The sequence below is a fragment of the Tiliqua scincoides genome, chromosome 3, assembly GCF_035046505.1.
Source record: "Tiliqua scincoides isolate rTilSci1 chromosome 3, rTilSci1.hap2, whole genome shotgun sequence".
Classification (NCBI taxonomy): Eukaryota; Metazoa; Chordata; class Lepidosauria; order Squamata; family Scincidae; genus Tiliqua; species Tiliqua scincoides.
In genome coordinates, this window is record NC_089823.1 from 164,700,300 (window position 1) to 164,720,450 (window position 20,151).

The following is a 20,151-nucleotide window of genomic DNA, read 5'->3' on the forward strand; positions in this document are numbered from 1 at the left end:
TGCGCCATGTAGTCTATATCCTATGCAGTCAAAGAAAACAGAACAGGAAGTGGGGTGGCAAATAGGTGTGAATTTTTTTCCTTCTCCATTGTTTGCAATGGTTTATGCCTACCTACACCAGCTCTGGTATTGGAGTAGCAGTTTAGACTGACATGGGCATGAGTTGTCTGAAGAGAGGCTAAGATAAGGAGTATGTCAAAGTTTTCCTTTCCATTTATTGTATGTAATATCAACGTTAGGCATATATAACATTTTTCCCCATGGAGCTTACTTTCTAGTTGATTGTATTTTTTCCTCTCACTGATAAAAAGTGAAGGAAAAAAGCTCCTCCTCTTCATCCTGGCCATGTCCCTCCCATGTTATAACCCAGCCTCTTCCTTGTTCTGGCCTCTGCCCATGGAGTTGAACCAACATCTGAGTTATGCCAGCATTATGTTTTTCTGCCATTGCACTGGTGTCTGTAGTACATTCAGTGGTGGGCAGACTTCTGCACCAGCAAATGTGGAGATACGCTGACGTATCTAAGGGATAGGATTGGGCCTTCAGTCATCTGTGATAAGTAGAATTCTCCATAGAATTATCACCACAGATTATCACTGGAGTTAATAATGAACTAAATTTTGGTACTCCCGAATTGGCCTTTTCAGCCACACTAGACGCTGTTCGAGAACCACCTTTCAGAGCGCGATACCATAGTCTTTCGAGACTGAAGGTTGCCAACGAGAAATTTTGGTAGAATGCTCTAATGCCACATTACTGTCCTTCGGATAAAAGGCAAAGAACTCTTGTATTTCCCCAGGAGAAATAACTGGTTTTTAGTGCTGATTTAATCTGCCATGTCAATTTTTGTAGCTTTTGTTATTTTAACTACATTACTGTTTTTATTGTTTATCACTTTGCATTTTTTTAAACAGAAAAGTGATCTGAAACTGCCTTAAGTAAATATTGAATTTTTTTTAAAAAGAATTTCCAACACATCAGTATGTCATTAGGCTAGGTAAAAAACAACAACAATCAACTTACTTTTGAAGAGGTGCACTTTTGTCATTGACTCCAAGCAGTCTTGAATTTAGAAAGTGCACTGGATGACATTTATGGAACGTTTCCTAAACACATCAAAAGAAGGGCATATGTGCAATAATGCATTTCATCTTGGGTGTGTTAACACCTATAATTTTGTCCCTCTTAGCTCTTGCTCTGACCTTATGTTCATAATAGATTCTCCACCCCTTGCACTTTATGAAGGCTCCTCTTGAGCAGTGAAAATGTGCTAGCATCCCTTTCCGTATTCCACCTATTTAAAGTCTGGAGAGACACCGTCGCAATAGACAGCTACAGTTCTATTATTTTGCATGTCTAGTTGACTTAGCAGATGCAAGTCCTGCACTGCAACCTTATTCACAAAATACCAGTGACTACTTCACAGCAGTGGCTCTCAAACTCACAGGGAGTTCGAGAACCACTGTAAGTGCGTGTGGGGGAGGCAGCAGGGGGAAGGCAGCGATTGCCCAAGATTCCAGAATCCCCAGGATTGCATCACTACGGGGAGGGGCTGGCATGTACTTACCAGTCCCTGCAGAAGCCTCCAGAGGGTGTGGGGAGCCCTGCACAACCCTCCGCAGGGCTCCCCAACCTTCAGAAAATGAAAGTGGAGCGATCATGCCCCACCTCCGGTTGGCAACGTGGGGCCTGATAGCTCCACTTTCAATTTCTAAAGCTTGGGGAGCCCTGTGGAGGGTCACACAGGGCGGGCGGTGGGGGAGAGCACTCTTTGAGGTGGCGCAGATTGGAGTAGCCCCATTGGTATTGCTGCGGCTTTACCCAGGGTAAGTTGAAGCGATTCCCCTTGCCCTGGGCTGGGCCACAACTGGCCCCAAACCTGCCTTGGATGTATGGCAGGCCCACCAGTCTGCCTGCTCCAGGACAGGTTAGGATTGGGCTGCTCATCTTGGTCTGGAACATAGCACTTTTCTCCTATTAAGTACACATGAATACATTTGTTCTTATGAAAACATGTATCTCATTTCTTAAAAAATGATTAGAAAATGATCAAGGTGAAAAGATAGATACTTAGTTGTATAAGGTTGGGACTGGACAGCACAGCAGCATCTAGACTGCATAATGTTAAAGACAAGCCAATAGAGAAATTATTATTTATTGTTTATTTTCAGTTCATAAAAGAGAATCCATATTACCTGTTCTAATAGAGTCAGCTGACAGCAAAGCTGTTGTGCAGTATATTCTGTTAAGAAATATATTCCTCCATCTATTTTAGTACAGAAGTTTGAGAAGTCTTCCTGTAAATGTGCGTTGCATGGCTTTGGTAAAGCAGATGCAATGCTGTATTGCTTGGCTATTCGAGAAGGTCCAACAGCTTCATTTCCTTTTGAGAATTTCCAGTTAAGATTCTGTATCAGAAAATATCAGGACATTTTTAATGTCCATTTCTTTACTCCGGCATAACCAAGTTCTCACATATGTGCATCATATTCACAGATAAGCATGTATACATACAGAATTTATGTAACAGACCTGCACAGAAAATTCACAGTAAGCTAATCTAACATGACCAGGGCTGCAACCTTATGCACACTTTCCTGCAACCCACTAAACCTGACTGAATGCAGTGGAACCTGCTTTTGAGAAAATATACACTGCAAACATTCATTTGAAAGCACAATCTACAAGTCTGGATGAACAAGACAATCCTCTTTTTAAAACTTTCTTTCTTTCAGTTGCCCCTTGTGTTAAAAGAGCTGAGAGCTCAATCCTATCCTTTCTCCTCTGCTGATACAGTTGTGCCAAAAAGGTGTGCACTGTATCCATCGGGAGGGATTGGGAGAGGAAAGGGGAGTTATTTCCCCTTAATTCTCCTGCTCTGTAAGCCTCCCCCAAGGTAATGGATCTCCTTGGATCTGCACCAGCTCTGTAACCAGATGCTGCTGGACCTCATTGCACCCACCACAACAGTGTGGTGGGGAGGGGGTGAAATGGGGAGGATGCAGGTAGGGGTGAATCTGGTGGAAATAGTGCACACCAAATCATATTCTTCCTTTCGGCAGCCTCCCCGCACCTGTTCTCTCCTCGGACTTGCACCAGTTTAAGAGCTGGCACAGGAGGAGAACGACTGCAGAACAGGGATGAATATAAATCCCCTTTCTTCTTCAAAACCTTCCAGTCTTCCCTCTCCCACTGGAATACAGCACACACCTTTCTAGCATGCCTGCACCAGTGGGGGGGAGGGGGGAGAAGGACAGGATTGGGCTCTAAGATTATAATCTATGTTCAGGCATAAAACTCATTTGATAGTCATAGGCAAGCATGCTCTCAAGAGACAAAAATATACTACAATCCATCTTGAGACTTTGGAGGGCGATGGGAAAGACACTATTCAAATAAAAGGAGACACTATGGTACATTCTGGGCGCATACCTTTTGAGCAGCATCTCTTGAAACCTTTCTGCACAAGGTAAGTAAAGATTTTGTTTCACAACCTCCCTCCTCTTCTTCCGTCCATTCTTCCAAACTGCAGCATTGAAAAACATTGCTCTGTTTCCTCGTAGTAATGCCTTCAAGCAACGACAGCAGCCGTTCGCCATAACCATTGAGAAGGGCTACCTATAAAAAGCACATAGTTACATTTTTTTCATGGATTTGTGGTTCAGATTGTAAATGATGAATGTGTTCATTTTGAAATTAATCCTGCTTTTGCTATTTATCATTTAGCAAACATAACATATGCATATCACCCCAGCACTCTCTTTTCTAGTGGCTGCCTGCTGGTGTTCTTTTGCATCTTTTTAGATTGGGAGCCCTTTTGGGACAGGGAGCCATTAGTTATTTGATTTTCTCTGTAAACCACTTTGTGAACTTTCTGCTGAAAAGTCGTATATAAATACTGTTAATAATAATAATAATATCTAAGGCATACTTTCCCAGCCCCGTGTTCATTTCAATTATTTTTCAAAAAGTCTTCCCTTATAATGCTGTGGCTCTCTTGCATGTCATAACTTATTTTGAGTTGGGTGACCTTTACGTTAGACTTCCTGTCAAAACAGTGAGTTACCTTGGAAATGATAAAGTCTTTTAGTGTGCTCATTAAGTCAGGGTTTATTGTGAAGTCTACAGTGTAACAGTCTTCAATCCAAGTCTGCAGAATGGAGAAACTGCGGTGGTATATTTTGCTAAGCAGCGAACAAGATCCCAGGTTTGAACTAAGAGAAACAGAAAGTTGGTGAACAGACAGACATCTACATATTGCAACCTGTATAATTATATGCTGAAATATTTGCCAGGATTATCTCTCTTGACATATCACTTAATGAACAGAAACACTAAGGGTACCTTCCTTTTTTAGTGCTTAATAGGACAGATTTAAAAAACAAAACAGAACATATTCTTTTGACCAAAGAAGGGTCAAGAAGGGCAAAAAAAATTTCTTTCACGTGCAACTGTATTTCATCAGAAACATTACAATCCCACCTAAGCCAAGATGAACGCGTTTTGCAAAAAAAATAAAGCAATCATTCACAATGCTAAGAGACAGTGAGAAAGCCACTGATGTGTCTGTGTTCATCAATGGAAACATATCTAAATTAACATCATTTTGATGTTACCTGGGTAAGGTGATCCTGATTCTATCAAGAAGAAATTGCAGAAGTTCTTCTTGTGTGCAGAAATAACGAAAGGTGAAAAGAAACTGCTGCACATAGCCTTCTAAAAACGCATTTCTGCAGAGTACAAGGATAAAAATCAATTTTGCAAACTCAAGTCCACTTTACTGAAATCAAATGCAACACCAAACTGCTAAGCACAAGGGATGGATTCAATTATTGTGTCACAGTGCAATCCTATATGACTAGTCAGAAATAAGGCCCACTGAGTTTAATGGTACTTAGGTAAGAATGTATAAGATTACAGTTGTATGACCCAATTCTATCTCCTGCCAGTTCATAGCATGCAGTTGTGCCAATGGAGTGCATGCTGCATGCTGTGGGGGGTGCGGGGCAAGCAGATGGGCAGTGAGATGTAAGTAAAAAAAAAACTTTTTTACTTTACTCTCAGTAGGTTGCCTAAAGAACTGAGCAGGAGCCTTAAGTCTCCTTCTGAAGCCTCCGGATCCAACCCCCCACTGATACAGTGTCCTCCTTTCTGGCATGGCTGCACCAGTGGGGCAGGAGGAAAAGGATAGGATCAGGCCAGTGGCATCACTAGGATTCACATCACCCAGTGTGGGAGGCCAGTGCATCTCCCCATGCAGTGGACAGGGCAACGCCCCAGGTGGTGGGCATGGTGATGTACCATTGTCCCGCCCCCACTGGTTTTTTGGCTGTATCTTTTGTTAGAACACAGATATTTCAATGTGGCTTGTTTCATTGCATTCTGCATGATATTACGCATTGATTGATATATAACATGATGGTATTATTCCTCCAAATTCTGATTTTAGTGATTTTGAAAACTTGTAGGGTCTTGCGCACACATCCCGTGTCAACTTACTAACACCTTATTGCAGCAGTTCTCAAACTTTTAGCACTGGGACCCGGTTTTTAGAATGACAATCTGTCCAGGACCCATTGGAAGTGATGTCATGGCCAGAAGTGACATCATCAAGCAAATTAAAATAAATAATTATAAATAATTAAATTAAAATAAAAGAAATAAATAAGGGGGAGCCAGCCCTCTTCCACCAAGTGAATCTACTCTGAAGTCCTATTGTGGTCAATGGGGCTTAATCTCAGGAAACCGTGGGTAGGATTGCAGCCTGTGAGCTCAAGCCTATGCATGTCTACTCTGAAGGAAGTCCTATTGCGGTCAATGGGGTTTACTCTCAGGAAAGTGTGGGTAGGATTGCAGTCTGTGAGCTCAAGCCTATGCATATCTACTCTGAAGTAAGTCCCATAGTCGTCAATGAAGCTTACTCTGTAGTCTGCCTGCAATAACATCCCCCCCCCCCCAAAAAAAAAAAGAATCAGTGAGATTTCCAGCCCTCCCCAGTGCCCAGTTTAAAGTTCTTCTATTTCAGGCTTATCAAAGATAAGGACCCACCTCTCTTTGCAAGTGCAAAATAGAAAACGTTTCCTTTACCAGTTCAAGCCTCTTTTTTTGTCCTTTTTAGTGGGGGGAGGAGAGAGGCTGTCTTCTATCTGGAGGATTTGTTGCACTCCAGCTCCATCGAATCAGGACCATTCTGGTGTCCTCACATGCCTCTTTGCCTGGCCTGAACCCCTGGGTGCAAATGTGCCCACAGACATGACTGCTGTTTCCCACACAGCCTCTGCCCTGTGGGCTTGTATGCAAAAGAGGAAGTATGGAGAGTAGAGCGGAGAACAGGAAGCAGAGCATCTCACTTTCCTGCCACCAACACTTTCTCCTCTGCTCCCTCTCCCTCAAAATAAGAGCATATGTTGAGCCAAGGAGACCCTCAGAGGACATCATGCTAAACAGGACAGGCAAAGATAAGGAACTAGTGGCAGCAGCTGTTGAGGATTGCATGGCAGATGCATTTGTAGATGGCTTGTAGATGTAGATGGGAAGGAATATGCAGATATATGGGTTGTTGGAAAGTGCATGTCAATTTCGTGTCTGGCCTGTCCCCCGGGAGCCATTTTGTAGTGCCAACTGCTACCTTGTCCCTGAACTCTTGTGGTGCTCACAGCTCCACAAGGCTGTGGACATCTGAACGAGCACAACCACTATTTTCCTTGAATTATTGACTAGTTTTTGTTCTCCTTACAAATAAACACAATTTTATTAATAATTATACATCACTAATAACTGTGCCACTAATTCAGTACATGAGGACTCTGAAGGATCTGATCCCTGTTCCAAATAGTTGCAGGAGGGCTTCATCTCCTTCTATAAGCTGATAAAGGGGGGAAGGGAGAAAGCGGCCTAGTTATGAATGAAAATCTTCTTACTTAAATGTGGAAAATTTCTCTCTTTTTTTGGCCTGTAAGCATTTATAATGCACTAATATCCAGTGAGGTACGGCAGACAGAGAGAACTTAGATCAGGGAAACCAAGTTCAAATCTGCTATGAATTTAACCTTGGGCAAACACTATTTTGTCAGATTAATCTACATTTATGGTTGTTGTGAGGATAAAATTGAAGGAAGCCATGTACGATTTTCTAAAGTCTTTGAAGGAAGAGTTGGATAAAAACAATAAGAGCTGCTGGTGCCACACAATTCTCTGAGCAGCAAATACATGAAGTGGTCTCGATATTAGTATTCCTTTCCATAAGATAATGTGGTACAATGTGGAAGAAAGAAATGCAGAAGGGGCTATACCTCGAGTAAAGATATGCCATAAGCCCAAGCGGTGTTCCAGTTTGCAGGTTCCTTGGCTGATTTTGATTGTCATTATATTGGGATTTATACTGGGTTTTGTTTATGTTATAGAAAAGGAGCATGCCGTCCAAGGAGTTGACATCCAGGGGTTCACTTCTTGCCATGTTAACAACTGTAGGAAGGTTGCATGGTTCAACACCCCATTTCTCCATTAAGGTAATCTGCAGCAAAAAGAGACAAGGCACTCACAATGGGGCAAAGGACAAGCCACTTCCAATAAAAGATGTGAGGAACAAAAATCTAGGGTGCCATTCCACAAGCCACTAGGCAGTGGCATCGCTAGGATTCGCGTCACCCAGTGCGGGAGGCCTGCGCATCACCCCATGCAGTGGGCGGGGCAACACCCCAGGTGGTGGGTGTGGTGATGTACCATCGCCCCGCCCCCACTGGTTTTTTGGCTGCACCTTTTGATAGAACACAGATATTTCAATGTGGTTTGTTTCATTGCATTCTGCATGAAATTATGCATTGATTGATATATAACATGATGGTATTATTCCTCCAAACTCTAATATTAGTGCTTTTGAAAACTTGTAGAGTCACACACACACACAAACCCATGTCAACTTACTAACACCTTATTGCAGCATTTCTCAATCTTTTAGCAGGGGGACCCACTTTTTAGAATGACAATCTGTCCAGGACCCACTGGAAGTGATGTCATGGCCAGAAGTGACATCATCAAGCAAATTAAAATAAATAATTATAAATAATTAAATTAAAATAAAAGAAATAATTAAATAAGGGGAAGCCAGCCCTATTCCACCAAGTGAATTTTCTCTGTAGTCTGCCTGCAATAACACCCCCCCAAAGAATCAGTGAGATTTCCAGTCCTCCTCAGTGACGATTTAAAGTTCTTCTATTTCAAGCACATCAAGATAAAGAACCACCTCGCTTTGTAAGTGCAAAATAGAAAACATTCCCCTTACCAGTTCAAATCTCATTTTTTTGTCCTTTTTAGTGGGGGGGGGGGGGAAGAGGCTGCCTTCTGGAGCATTTGTTGTGCTCCAGTTCCATTGCATCAGGACCATTCTAGTATCCTCACATTCCCCTTTGCCTGACCTGACCACCAGCCAAGGCACGTCTGCCTACTTGCAAGTAAATGTGACCATGAGGCTGTTTCGCTTTCCATAATGCTCAATACACTCGCAGCTGGGAGAGAGGGACCTCCTTCTTTGGTGTTTTTTGGGGGCTGCATTCATTGGATCAGGACCATTCTGATGTTGTTGGAGTCTTTTCAGCCTGCCCTTTCCGACAGACTAAGGCATGTTTGCCTACTCGCGAGTAAACACAGCCATGTGGCTTCGTTTCGCTTTCCATTCACAGCTGGGAGAGAGGGACCTCCTTCTTGGGTGTTTTTGGGGGGCTGCATTCATTGGATCAGGACCATTCTGACATTGTTGGAGTCCTTTCAGCCTGCCCTTTCCAACAGATTATGGCAAGTACACCTACTCACGAGTAAACGCGTGATATGGCTCGGTTTCACTTTCCATAGGGCTCCATGCATTTTTTCTTTTTGGTTTTTTGGCCATAACTTTTGAAAGAAAGCAGCTATTTCACTCTGGTTTTTTGCATTGCATTGCATTCCACCGGACATTACCCATCCAACGATATATGGCACAACGGGGTTGCTCCCCAAACCATGATTTTAGCGCGTCACCCCCAGTGCGCGTCACCCCCCTTGTGCGTCACCCCGTGCAGCCCACACCTTCCGCACCTCCCTAGCAACGCCACTGCCACTAGGCACACAGCCTGCATGCACCTATCCTCCTATGCACACACAAATGTTCTCACAAGAATGACGTGTTTGGAGAGCCTAGTTTCAAGAAGGCATCATGAGTGCTCTGGATGTTCCAGAGTCACTGTAAATACTTACAAGAATGCCTGGTCAGTTGCTTCCAGGAAGCTCACTCTTGTGTGACCAAGATGTAGAATCCAATAGGCTCAAGACGCAGAATAACAATAGGCGTAGAATAACAAGGTAACCCTCACACACACCATGGTGTTCTTGAGCATACTCCTGTAATTACTTCCCTCAGAGTGATTGTTCTTCACTCTTATGAGGTAAAGCTAAACATTGCCCTTGGTTAAGTCAAAACCTGCTCCCCAGTCCCAACACGGGGTGTCCAAGGACCCTAAAGAGACATGCAGAGTCTGTCTACAGAGCTGCATGCGTGTCCAGGGGTCAGCACAAGAGGGAATCCTTCCCCATGCATTCATCGTAATGACAGAAATTTACTGTACATATAAAAAGCCAATTTTTAAGATTCTATCACAGTATAATATGACCAAGCACTCAGGAAGGGGCTATATGGCTAGTAGCAAGCTTGAGTCTTAATGTCTCCCCCTGAGCTCCATAGAACAAAGTTTTGCACTGCTTGAGGCACTAGATGACAGAACAGGAACGGATGGTGGTGAACTGCTGAGCAGGGTTGATGGAAAGGAACCAATTTTTCCACCTTTAGCTAGTTAAATATAAAGTCGCTCTATCACTTTTCCCTCACTTGTCCAGCACTGACTTGTCACACATATAAAAATGTGTTTTTATACATTCCACTTCAAATGACAAGGAAAACAACAGACGAATTATTTCCAAAGAAGAAATGAAATAATTACCTGTAGGTATTTCTTCACCAGTTCAAGAAATTGTATCTTTGATTTCATTTCTTCTAACTGTCCCCTCAGCTTGGGCAACATAGTTTTCGCTTCACAACCTCAGGATTTAAAAAGTACATTGAGGACATAAACACAGATGTACAATCATTATTAATATAGCTCTTAAGTTTGCAGACTGCAAATATACCTTTGTTTCTTCTTTCTTTATGCAACAGTCTTCGGTAGAATTTCATACTCTTTCGATAATTTTTTGTCTCAATCATTATCAGCTGTTCAAGTTCCTGAGGAGAAGGGAACAGAAGGAGTAGAAGGTAATCTTTATGAAGATGAAATGGTTTTACTGCAGGCTTCTAACAAACAGAAGCTAGAAACAATGAGAATTATCCAACAGCAACAGGAAATTCATCAAGATGCGTAGCACTGCCTGTTCTTATTTAATTATTTAAAATATTTAAAATTATTTTTGCTGTCATAATGTATTATCATTTAAAAATGAATGCTGCCACATTGTCACTGGCCAATTCTAGCAGCCAGTGAATCGTCTACTGAGAATAACAGGTGCTTTAGTCAAACAAGTTAAACTCATGTTGGTAAATTCCCAAATTTAATTAAATATACATAAAATGATTATCAATTTAACTCCCCTCCTCCCCTATCTCTGACAAGTCTGTAGTTTGTTTTGAATAATAGTCTTTAATTCTAGTCAAAGCTGACTTCATCAAATCAGTACCTATATAAGTATGTAATTCACAAAATACTGCTGTCTGTGACAGATCAGGAGAGAGATCTTGGGGTGGTGGTGGACAGGTCGATGAAAATGTCGATCCAATGTGCGGCGGCAGTAAAGAAGGCCAATTCTATGCTTGGGATCACTAGAAAAGGTATTGAGAATGGCTAATATTATAATGCCATTGTACAAATCGATGGTAAGGCCACACCTGGAGTATTGTGTTCAGTTCTGGTCGCTACATCTCAAAAAGGACATAGTGGAAATGGAAAAGGTGCAAAAGAGAGCGACTAAAACGATTACTGGGCTGGGGCACCTTCCTTATGAGGAAAGGCTATGGCATTTGGGCCTCTTCAGCCTAGAAAAGAAGCGCCTGAGGGGGGGCCTGATTGAGACATACAAAATTATGCATGGGAAGGATAAAGTGGATAGAGAGGTGCTCTTTACACTCTCACATAATACCAGAACCAGGGGACATCCACTAAAATTGAGTGTTGGGAGGGTTAGGACAGACAAAAGAAAATATTTCTTTACTCAGCGTGTGGTCGGTCTGTGGAATTCCTTGCCGCAGGATGTGGTGACGGCATCTGGCCTGGATGGCTTTAAAAGGGGATTGGACAAGTTTCTGGAGGTAAAATCCATTACAGGCTGCAAGCCATGATGTGTATGTGCAACCTCCTGATTTTAGAAATGGGCTATGTCAGAATGCAAGATGCAAGGAGGGCACCAGGATGAGGTCTCTTGTTATCTGGTGTGCTCCCTGGGGCATTTGGTGAGCTGCTGTGAGATACAGGAAGCTAGACTAGATGGGCCTATGGCCTGATCCAGTGGGGTTGTTCTTATGTTCTTATTTAAAGATATCTAGGAGAGTCTCCTAGTCACATGACCCATACAAGTTCCAGGAACATTTTCTTTATTGATTAAAATATTTTTATCCTGACTTTTTATCATGAGATACCCAAGGTGGCTAACAGAATCAAAATATGAAAAACCAACAATGATAAATAAATACTAACATTAAAGTAGTATAATACTACAAAACACCATTACATGCACACTTGTGGCAAAAGAAAAAACCCACACAGTGGCAAAAGAAAAAACAAATGGCAGCCAAGTTAAATACACAGATAGCAGACATTGATAAGCACCTAGGATACCATTTTTTGAAATGCTTTCCAGAACAGGAAGGCCTTTACTAGTCACCAGAGGGATGGAAAAAAAATTATTGGTTGGATTCCATTTCTAAGTCAAGGGTAATCCAGATCACCTTTCGGTTGTTAAAAAATCCTAATGGTTTAACTCAAGATAAGCTTTTGATCCGTTAAAGTAAGGGCCATCCTTGCTTGCCCAACTACATCAGCTTTTCCTGAAGCTAAAAATGCTTTTCATTTTCTTTGATAAGGATACCAAATGGTTAGTGCTCTACATTCAGTTCTTCTTGAGAAGATGATTTGCATTTAAGTACATCCTCAGAGTCAAAAGAAAAAGATTTTCAATTCAAGTCACATCCTCAAATGATACCTCTATTAAGTACTTGACCTCTGTGGCAGAGAAATTCTATATCAAGAGTGTGTTATCTTTCTGTGAACGCAAGACAGCTGAAATGTAAGGTTACACAAAATTCTCTTGATAACTGCTGGTTGCAGATGTCTAACAAACAATTCAGAATATAAGAGGGACAACATTTTTAAGATATCAGGCAGCCCAATTCTACCGAAGCCCCATATTCCCCATTTAGTGTATAAACACTAACTCTGAACTATAGGGAAGTTTCTTTGACCAGCATTGGTCCTGATGCTTTGTAGACAACACAGACTACACTGGCACCTCTCTATACTACAAATGGAACTGTAGAATGGGCACCAATGCTACTGGGTACCAATGGAGCATTTTGCAATGATTGAAAAGGTACTGGAAGAGCACATCAGATGTCTTAAAAGCAAGTGTAGATACATCTTGTTGAAAGCATTGGGCATTACTTAAACTAAGACTTAAAACACTCCATATTTTAACAGCTCTGTATTATACCCCACCACCATTACAGTGTACATACATTTTTCTGCTTCACAAATCCAGATACCTACCATTCCTTTAGCATCTGTACTTTGAATTCCATTAACTTGCCAAGTTTTCTGTTTGCCAAGTTTTCTTACATAATTGTGAACTTCCAGATCAAAACATTCTGAACCATAGAATGCAGTGCTCCAACCAGGACAAAACCCATGAAATTCAGATGGACAGATTGATTTGGCACAAATATTTCCCTCTGTCATTTCTAGAACCTCCTCTTGATCTAGGCTTCCGTCTGGCAAGTCCGGACTGAGGTAACATGTATCAGTTTGTAAACATTTTTCCTCCGTTTCTTTTCCAACTATAACCATCTGTGATCCAACTTCCTTTTCAATATTATTTTGGGGAAAGCCATGTACATTAATGCCTGCAAATGTAGCTGGAATCAAAACTGTATTTATGTGAAAAATTAAAAGGAAAAAGATTATTATATAGGATTATATCAAGTTTTGATAAACGGAAATTAAAAACAAGCCAGTTATTTTAATCATAACACTTTCCTATGTATGATGACAGCAAGAGGTACAACAGAATGGACCTTTGTATGTGTTATCAATCTGTATAGACACATGAAGCAAGGGTTTTCTTCCTAGTAGGAAGAGCTAGAGCCAATTTTTCAAAGGTTTTTTGAACTTGGTCTTCTTGTTGCCCGAGACCTCCCTGCTGCTTCTCTGCCTCCTACCTTACATGCAACGAGAACACTTAAGAGGCAGGATAGTTGGGGTGGCCCAACCATGAGGCCAGTTAAAGTGGCTTCTTTAGATAATGAGTTGTAAGGTGACAAACTGGTAAGGAGGGTGAACCACACCACCACCTCCGCTGACATGCTGCTCCATTCTCTTCTCGTATACTATCCTTGGAAAGTGAACAAGAGGAGAATGGAGGTGTAGCTTAACTCCTCCCTCCCCACCCGTAATGGTTCCAAAGATCACAGTAGGAACATTGGAGGAGGTAGTGCCACTGCTGTGGTCTTGGCCCTGCTCATAATCGGGACAATGGTTGCTCCCCCATGTCTTCTAAACTGGCCTTCCGAAAGGTTGATGTAAGCAGATCACCCCCAAGATTGTCCCCCACCTGGCAGTTTAGAAGAAGCAATAGCAGTGGAGGAGAAGAGGCAGTAGCATTGGGAGCCCGCATTCTGGCACATACAACACCAACAAAGGTAAGAATGGGTGATGGAATTGGTCCCCGCTTTGGGTGCTGACATGACTTGGGTCACACCTGAGGACTGTTAACAGCTAACAAGTAAAAACTTCAGGCTAACGTTATCTGCGCTCACTGAACACCAAAACACAGCCGTTGGCCTTTACTTACCATTTGTGTCATCACTGGAAGTTGGAAGACCGTTAATATTGTTCATGCTCTGAAAATCCTTGCTGCAAAACTCTGTGTCATTCATTCTGAAAACAGGAGGAAACGGAGAACAGCTGGTTACTTATTTATAATTGAAAGAAGTGCTGGGGGAAAAAAGCTCAAATGCAAAAACTAAAGGCACCTGCGACTAAAAACGTTGTGTACATGTGTGAGTCAAAGTGGAAAAGCTTCAAAGCTTTTGCAGTCAGGCAACGGATACTTCACCCCAGTGCAGCGACTCACATACAGGGGTTAGCAAAAGCTCCGTTGAAACATTAAACAGACAGAGCACTACCAAGCTGTGATTTACAAGATCTTCAGCATGTGTGGCTAAATCAGCTACCTGTCATATCCTTCCTAGGCTCCTACATGGCAAAGTTATTTTTTGAAAAAAGTTTCACAGTTTTTTATTCATCTAGATTTTCAATTTTCTTTTTCTCTTCCACCCATTCTCTTAACTACAGTGGTGCCTCGCATAATGAATGCCCCGTGCAGCGAAAAACTCGCATAACGAAAGAGTTTTTTGATTGAGTTTGGTAACTCACATAACGAAAATTTCTGGCCTTGCTTCGCATAACGAAAACTTTTTAGGTCCGTGCTTCGCATAATGAATTTTTTAAAAATTAAAAATTTCGTGTATGCTTCAAATTTTAGAAATCCTCTGTGCAGTATGTATGCCTTTAAAGAGCACATAATAAACACTTTGTAAACCAAATTTGACTTCGTTTCGACCTTTTTTGCCCATAGGAACACATTAATTAGATTTCAATGCATTCCTATGGGAAAACGTGATTCGTGCAACGAAAATTTCGCATAATGAAAGGATTCGCGGAAAGGATTAATTTCGTTATGCGAGGCACCACTGTATGTCTGGGCAGGAGGGAGGAGACTAATGAACAATTAACTTTTTCCCTTCCATGTAGCACTTGCCAGTCCCCAAATGATTGCTCCAAGACAAGCGTTTATGAGTGGGTCAACTTTCACCTATTCCCCACACACAAGCCCCCCCTCTTATCTGACACAGCAGAATGGTTCTAAGTTTACAGTTGAAATCATCCAAGTGAAAGATGAAGTCAGAAGCTGTTACAGGGGCATCTGCTGGTTTCGTCATTGCATAGTGGAAACAGGGGTCAGGTAGCTCAAAGCACATAAACGGATCCCCATTCCCCCACCCCACAAGCAAAACTCTAGTTGTGTTTGGTCAACAGGGCCAGAGGCTCTCAAGGAATCAGAGGCTGGCCGCAGGCCGGATAGAGGCTTGCCGCAGGCCGCATCTGGCCCTGGGCTGGGGTTTGGAGACCCCTGTACTATAGGGATGACCCATGGCTGCTGCTACAGAGAAAAATGTGGACAGAGACAAATAGTCATAATAAAGGAAAACTGTTGCAATTCTACTTTGGGAAGCACACAAGGCTTAGAGCCTTGTTGCTTGATGGAGTGCAAGGAGCAGAAGCAAGCAAGGAATCAAAGCAATGAAGAGACGGCGATGCAAAGTGAACACGGAGACAGGTTTCAAATGTGGATGCAGGGGGGAAGCCGGAAGCTGGAATAGATCCTTGCCCAGCCTCCACCAAGCCTTTTTATTGACTCTTCAAGCAATACAGAGCAAGCGGGGTTACTTTCGGTTAAAGATAGCACTAGCTGGCTCTAGCTGGCAACAACACATTCCATAGACGGAGATAAGAAGCACATCTCTAAAACACTAAGACTCATCTTGTTTTCTATTGGATAATTATCCAGGGAGATAGTTCTGTCTATAAGTTTGACATGTGTCATTTGCTCTAGTACAGTGCCTTTCCAAGTGTGCTCTTGGAAACCGGGGTTATTTGAAAGCTTACTGGGGGTTCAGATAAACAACAGCAGACAAGCTTCCTCTGTCAACCATTACCAATCTTTTCTTGTAATATACATCAAAAGGTGTTAGGTATGTTATCAGGTTTACTCTCACAGTCTCTCTCCACTCAGAGAATGAGTGCCCAGAGATCTAGCCAGTGTTCCATGTGAATTGACCGCACAGGTCAGAACATGCCCCAGAACCTTCTGCAAAGCAAAGCAAAGGAAATTCTGTGGCAGACAGGTCAACGTAGAAAAAGGTTCCCCAAAAGGTAGAAATGTCTGAAAATCACTCTCTTAATTATACAAAAAGAAACTGAAAGAGGAACTTATGGAGCTTCCTTATGCTTTTTTCAGGCGTGGTTTGCAATATACATTCCTAGAGACACTCAGTTTTTTACTTTATAGTCAATCCCGAACACGTTTTCAGTTGAGAACATAAGAACAGCCCCGCTGGATCAGGCCATAGGCCCATCTAGTCCAGCTTCCTGTATTTCACAGCTACCCACCGAATGCCCCAGACAATAGATAACAAGAGACCTGCATCCTGGTGCCCTCCCTTTATATAGTTGTATCTATAAAACTGTACTGATTATGTAGCTCGGTTTAATAAAAAGTAAATCTACTACTATTAGACACTGCACAAATTTCTTTTCCAAAGGTAAAGGCATTTTCTGAGATATATAGCAAGGGGGAGTAGATGCAAGTATTTCTTTATCTGCATTACAGCCTCCTGTCTACCAAATTAAGTCAAGAGGAACACTAAGTCAAACAAGAAGAATTTGTGATATAAACTGCTATGAAATGCCAACCATATGTTCTGAGTTTCTTTCTTGCACTTAATGTTGAAACTCAATAAGAAGCCAAATAACTTTATTATGCACTTAATGAAGTTTTGAAGTTAATATATTTGTATCTAACTAGCCTCTAGAGATCAAAATTGCACTGTGAGAAACAAATAGATTCCACTTTGATTGCACAGCAGCTTGCAGTCGCAACAACCAAGAGTTTTATAGTCACTTGGGGTCTATTCATGTTTACGTCAGTAATGTGTCCATACAGATGTGACAGATGTTAACTCTTGCACTTAATTCTTAAATGCCTAAATCCTTTTGTGTTCAAGTAATTTCCAAAGTGATTAAGTTTGTTTTGATATAATCACAAAGTGAAATGTCAGGATGTGACCCAGGAATTGTGGCAAAAGGTCAGCACCAAAGGGAAAGGAATTGGAATTTTTTTAAAAATGATGCCAACAGAATTCCAATGCCGTCATCATGATTCATATCCGTAAATAAAAGTGAAAAATGAAAATGGGAGATAAAAACACCCATGGAGCTGGAAAGCACAGTGCTGGAAAGCACTGACATAAGGGCTTACGATTGCACCCTAAGTCATTAAGTGAACATTCAGCCCAATCTGGTGTTTTTGTTGTGTAAATAGACAGGCCCTGCCAGACACTAGCTGGCTGCCCAGGCTACTGGAGATAGATCACCTCTTCTTTGCATTAAGAACCTCTGTTGTGAAAACAGACACTCTGCTGCCGGCTATGGGAGACTTGATTGCCTCATTAAGAGCCTCTGTTTTGCTTTGACCACCATATGTGGTCCTTGCAGAAGGTCCTTAAGCGAAGCACATCTGTATATTCATTTGGTGTAAGGAAGATCTCTAGTGAGACATTGCAAGCTGAAGTGACATATCCAAACACAAAACTGCTTGCACAGTTTCAACCAAAAACTGCAGAAATCCTTGGGGAATAAAACTCTGGTCAGAAAGAAGTTCATCTGGAAGATAAAGGCCATGTAGGAGATATTGGAGGGAAGGTATTTTGGTCAGAAGAGTACAGTCTTCAGACAAGATCCAAATAAGCTTATGTCCAATCCATATTACCACAACTGTTTGCATATCTAGTTAAGGATTCTTGTACGCAGGTTTGTAATCTGGATTTGAGATTTAAGGCAGTCCAAATCTAGTTTTCATGAGTCTTTAGAGCACTCCTAGCACATGCAGTGTGTTGAAAATGGCTGCCTTAGCAAAATAAACATGGTGTCGTAGTTGGCATATGCTGATCAGAAGGTACCAAGGGAAACCACAGAGTAGCAACCAACACTGGAGGCTGAGAAGTAGGGTGGGCAGAACACATAGTAAGGGGCTTAAGACAGCAAAACCCAATCACAGACTTCATTTTTCTAAAGAACTCTAGTTTTGGCATCTTTAAAATGAGGAGCTGGTGAGGTGGAGAATGAACCAAATTCAGACTGCAGAGATTTTGGTTCAAATCCTGTTTGGTACTTAAAGTCCCAGGATGAACTTGAATTAAGCATTTCATCTCAATTAATACTTCAGCATTGTGTGAATATATAATAGGAGAACACCATGTATGCAACCATGAGCCAGAGGTGATCCTGGCCACCGTGCCACCCAGGGTGCTGTAAGTGCTGCTCCCCACTTTCTAAGGCCTCCAGAGGACCTTAAAACATCACATCTGGTTTCCAAAGGAAAACTGAAGTGACGTTTTATGGCACTCTGGAGGCCTCAGAAGGCCTTCTAAGAGTCAGAGAGGCCACATGTGGCCTCTTCAACCCTCAGAACAACTCCGGACTGGGAGGCAGTGGACACGGGTGGCCTCTGGGGTGGCATGGTTGGAAGGGAACTGCCACTTCCCCAGCCATGCCACCCAGGAGCACTTGCATCCATGGATCCCGCCCCCAGATACGCCATGAGAATCTTAGAGGAAGTGTAGGATACAAATATGATAAATAATGAAATCTCAAATTACTGGGAGGCAGGAATTTTTTTAATTGATTCTTGTAGATAGAAGAAAGAACAAGTAAATATCTCTGGGTAATGGTAATGCATTTGGTATGCATTTTCTGTTATAGCTAATATCAAGCAGTTCTTGAAATTGTTTGAATTGGAAGACACATAAAATGAATCCTGAATGTGATGAAATAGCTTACCTTACAGATGGAACAGTCCTCCCATTTGCTGCATCATAAAGGTTCGCTAGTAGTTTTTCTTCCCAGTAAAGGTCACAAAATTTCTCAGAGATGGCATTACAGAAAGTGTTATATTTAAGATCCTTTAGGTTGAAAATATATCTGCCTGGATTAAAGACAGAAAATATGAACTTAGGTCTCAGCCTGCAAAAACATTCTTTCCTGTTGTGGGTTACCAAGTAATGCCTTGTGAACCTCTGCACAGCAAGTTATTTTCTACCTAAATCAACAGAGTGTTCCTGTTCTGACATTTCACTATTAACACGAGAGGTGCAAAGAAGATCTCTGGATTATCAATGTATGGAGGCCACATGGATACCCTGGTCAATTTTACTCTTGTCAGTTTAAAGAAACATACGGATCACACTGCAACTCCTTTCAAAAAAAGGTATAGGTGGAATATTACAGACAGAGGTCAAGCATCATTGTGGCTTGCCCATCTTCATCATTACCAGCTCCCAGTCTTAACAACCTCACAGGTTTGTATTATGTCCAGTAGGTCCTGAGTTATGTAAGGGTTCCAATTCAGACAACCTTATGCAAGTCAATTGGACCCAGTCCATCTTACCTGCCCCTTCATCTGCGCAGGTTCTTTATAATCATAAAATTGGAAGGGAAATACAAAGTCATTTAGTCCGAACTTCTACCAGTAGCAGGAAATCCTCCTAGAAAAATCCCAGCATGCTCCACATTTCCTGCTTTATTGAAAGAGCAGCAGTGTCTCTCATACAAAGCTTGCATAATGTCAAATTTATGCAAGTCAAGGTTTCTGTAAGTTGGGGACCTGCTGTAATGCTATACTATCTTTCTGAAATAAAAGCCCTCAAAGTGGTTAACAGCATCAAATAATATAACAAAGTAAGGGCCCAATCCTATCCGACTTTCCAGGACTGATGTAGTTGTGCCAATGGAGTATGTGCTGCATCTTGCAATATGGGAGGGGACAGGCATGGAGGCCTCAAGGTAAGGGAACATTTATTCCCTTAACTCAAAGCTGTATTATGGCTGCATCACTGCTGAAAAGTTGGATAGGACTGGGCCCCAAATCACTTTAAAAAGCCAGTAAGAACAAATACTAATAAAACAACAACAAAAATAAAAAGAGCAATAAGTCATGGAGCAGTATAAAAGTCTAACTGCTCCCCCCCCCAAAAAAAAAACCCCACAAAAAACTGTTAGAGGAAGCCAAGCAAGGCTTAGAAAG

The 20,151-nt window shown here is 41.9% G+C and overlaps 1 protein-coding gene across 1 annotated transcript in view; it reads right to left on the minus strand.

The window, feature by feature from the left end:
* KNDC1 (kinase non-catalytic C-lobe domain containing 1) overlaps positions 1-20,151 on the minus strand; it is a 95,254-nt gene that overhangs the window by 14,775 nt on the left and 60,328 nt on the right. The window contains exons 16-26 of the mRNA XM_066621429.1: positions 18,909-19,053; positions 14,080-14,165; positions 12,780-13,156; positions 10,156-10,249; positions 9,969-10,066; positions 7,293-7,513; positions 4,617-4,730; positions 4,067-4,214; positions 3,433-3,618; positions 2,196-2,408; positions 1,024-1,106 (exon numbers count right to left, since the gene is read on the minus strand). Of these exons, the coding sequence (XP_066477526.1) occupies positions 1,024-1,106; positions 2,196-2,408; positions 3,433-3,618; positions 4,067-4,214; positions 4,617-4,730; positions 7,293-7,513; positions 9,969-10,066; positions 10,156-10,249; positions 12,780-13,156; positions 14,080-14,165; positions 18,909-19,053 (1,765 nt within the window). The remainder of the gene's footprint in view (positions 1-1,023; positions 1,107-2,195; positions 2,409-3,432; positions 3,619-4,066; positions 4,215-4,616; positions 4,731-7,292; positions 7,514-9,968; positions 10,067-10,155; positions 10,250-12,779; positions 13,157-14,079; positions 14,166-18,908; positions 19,054-20,151) is intronic.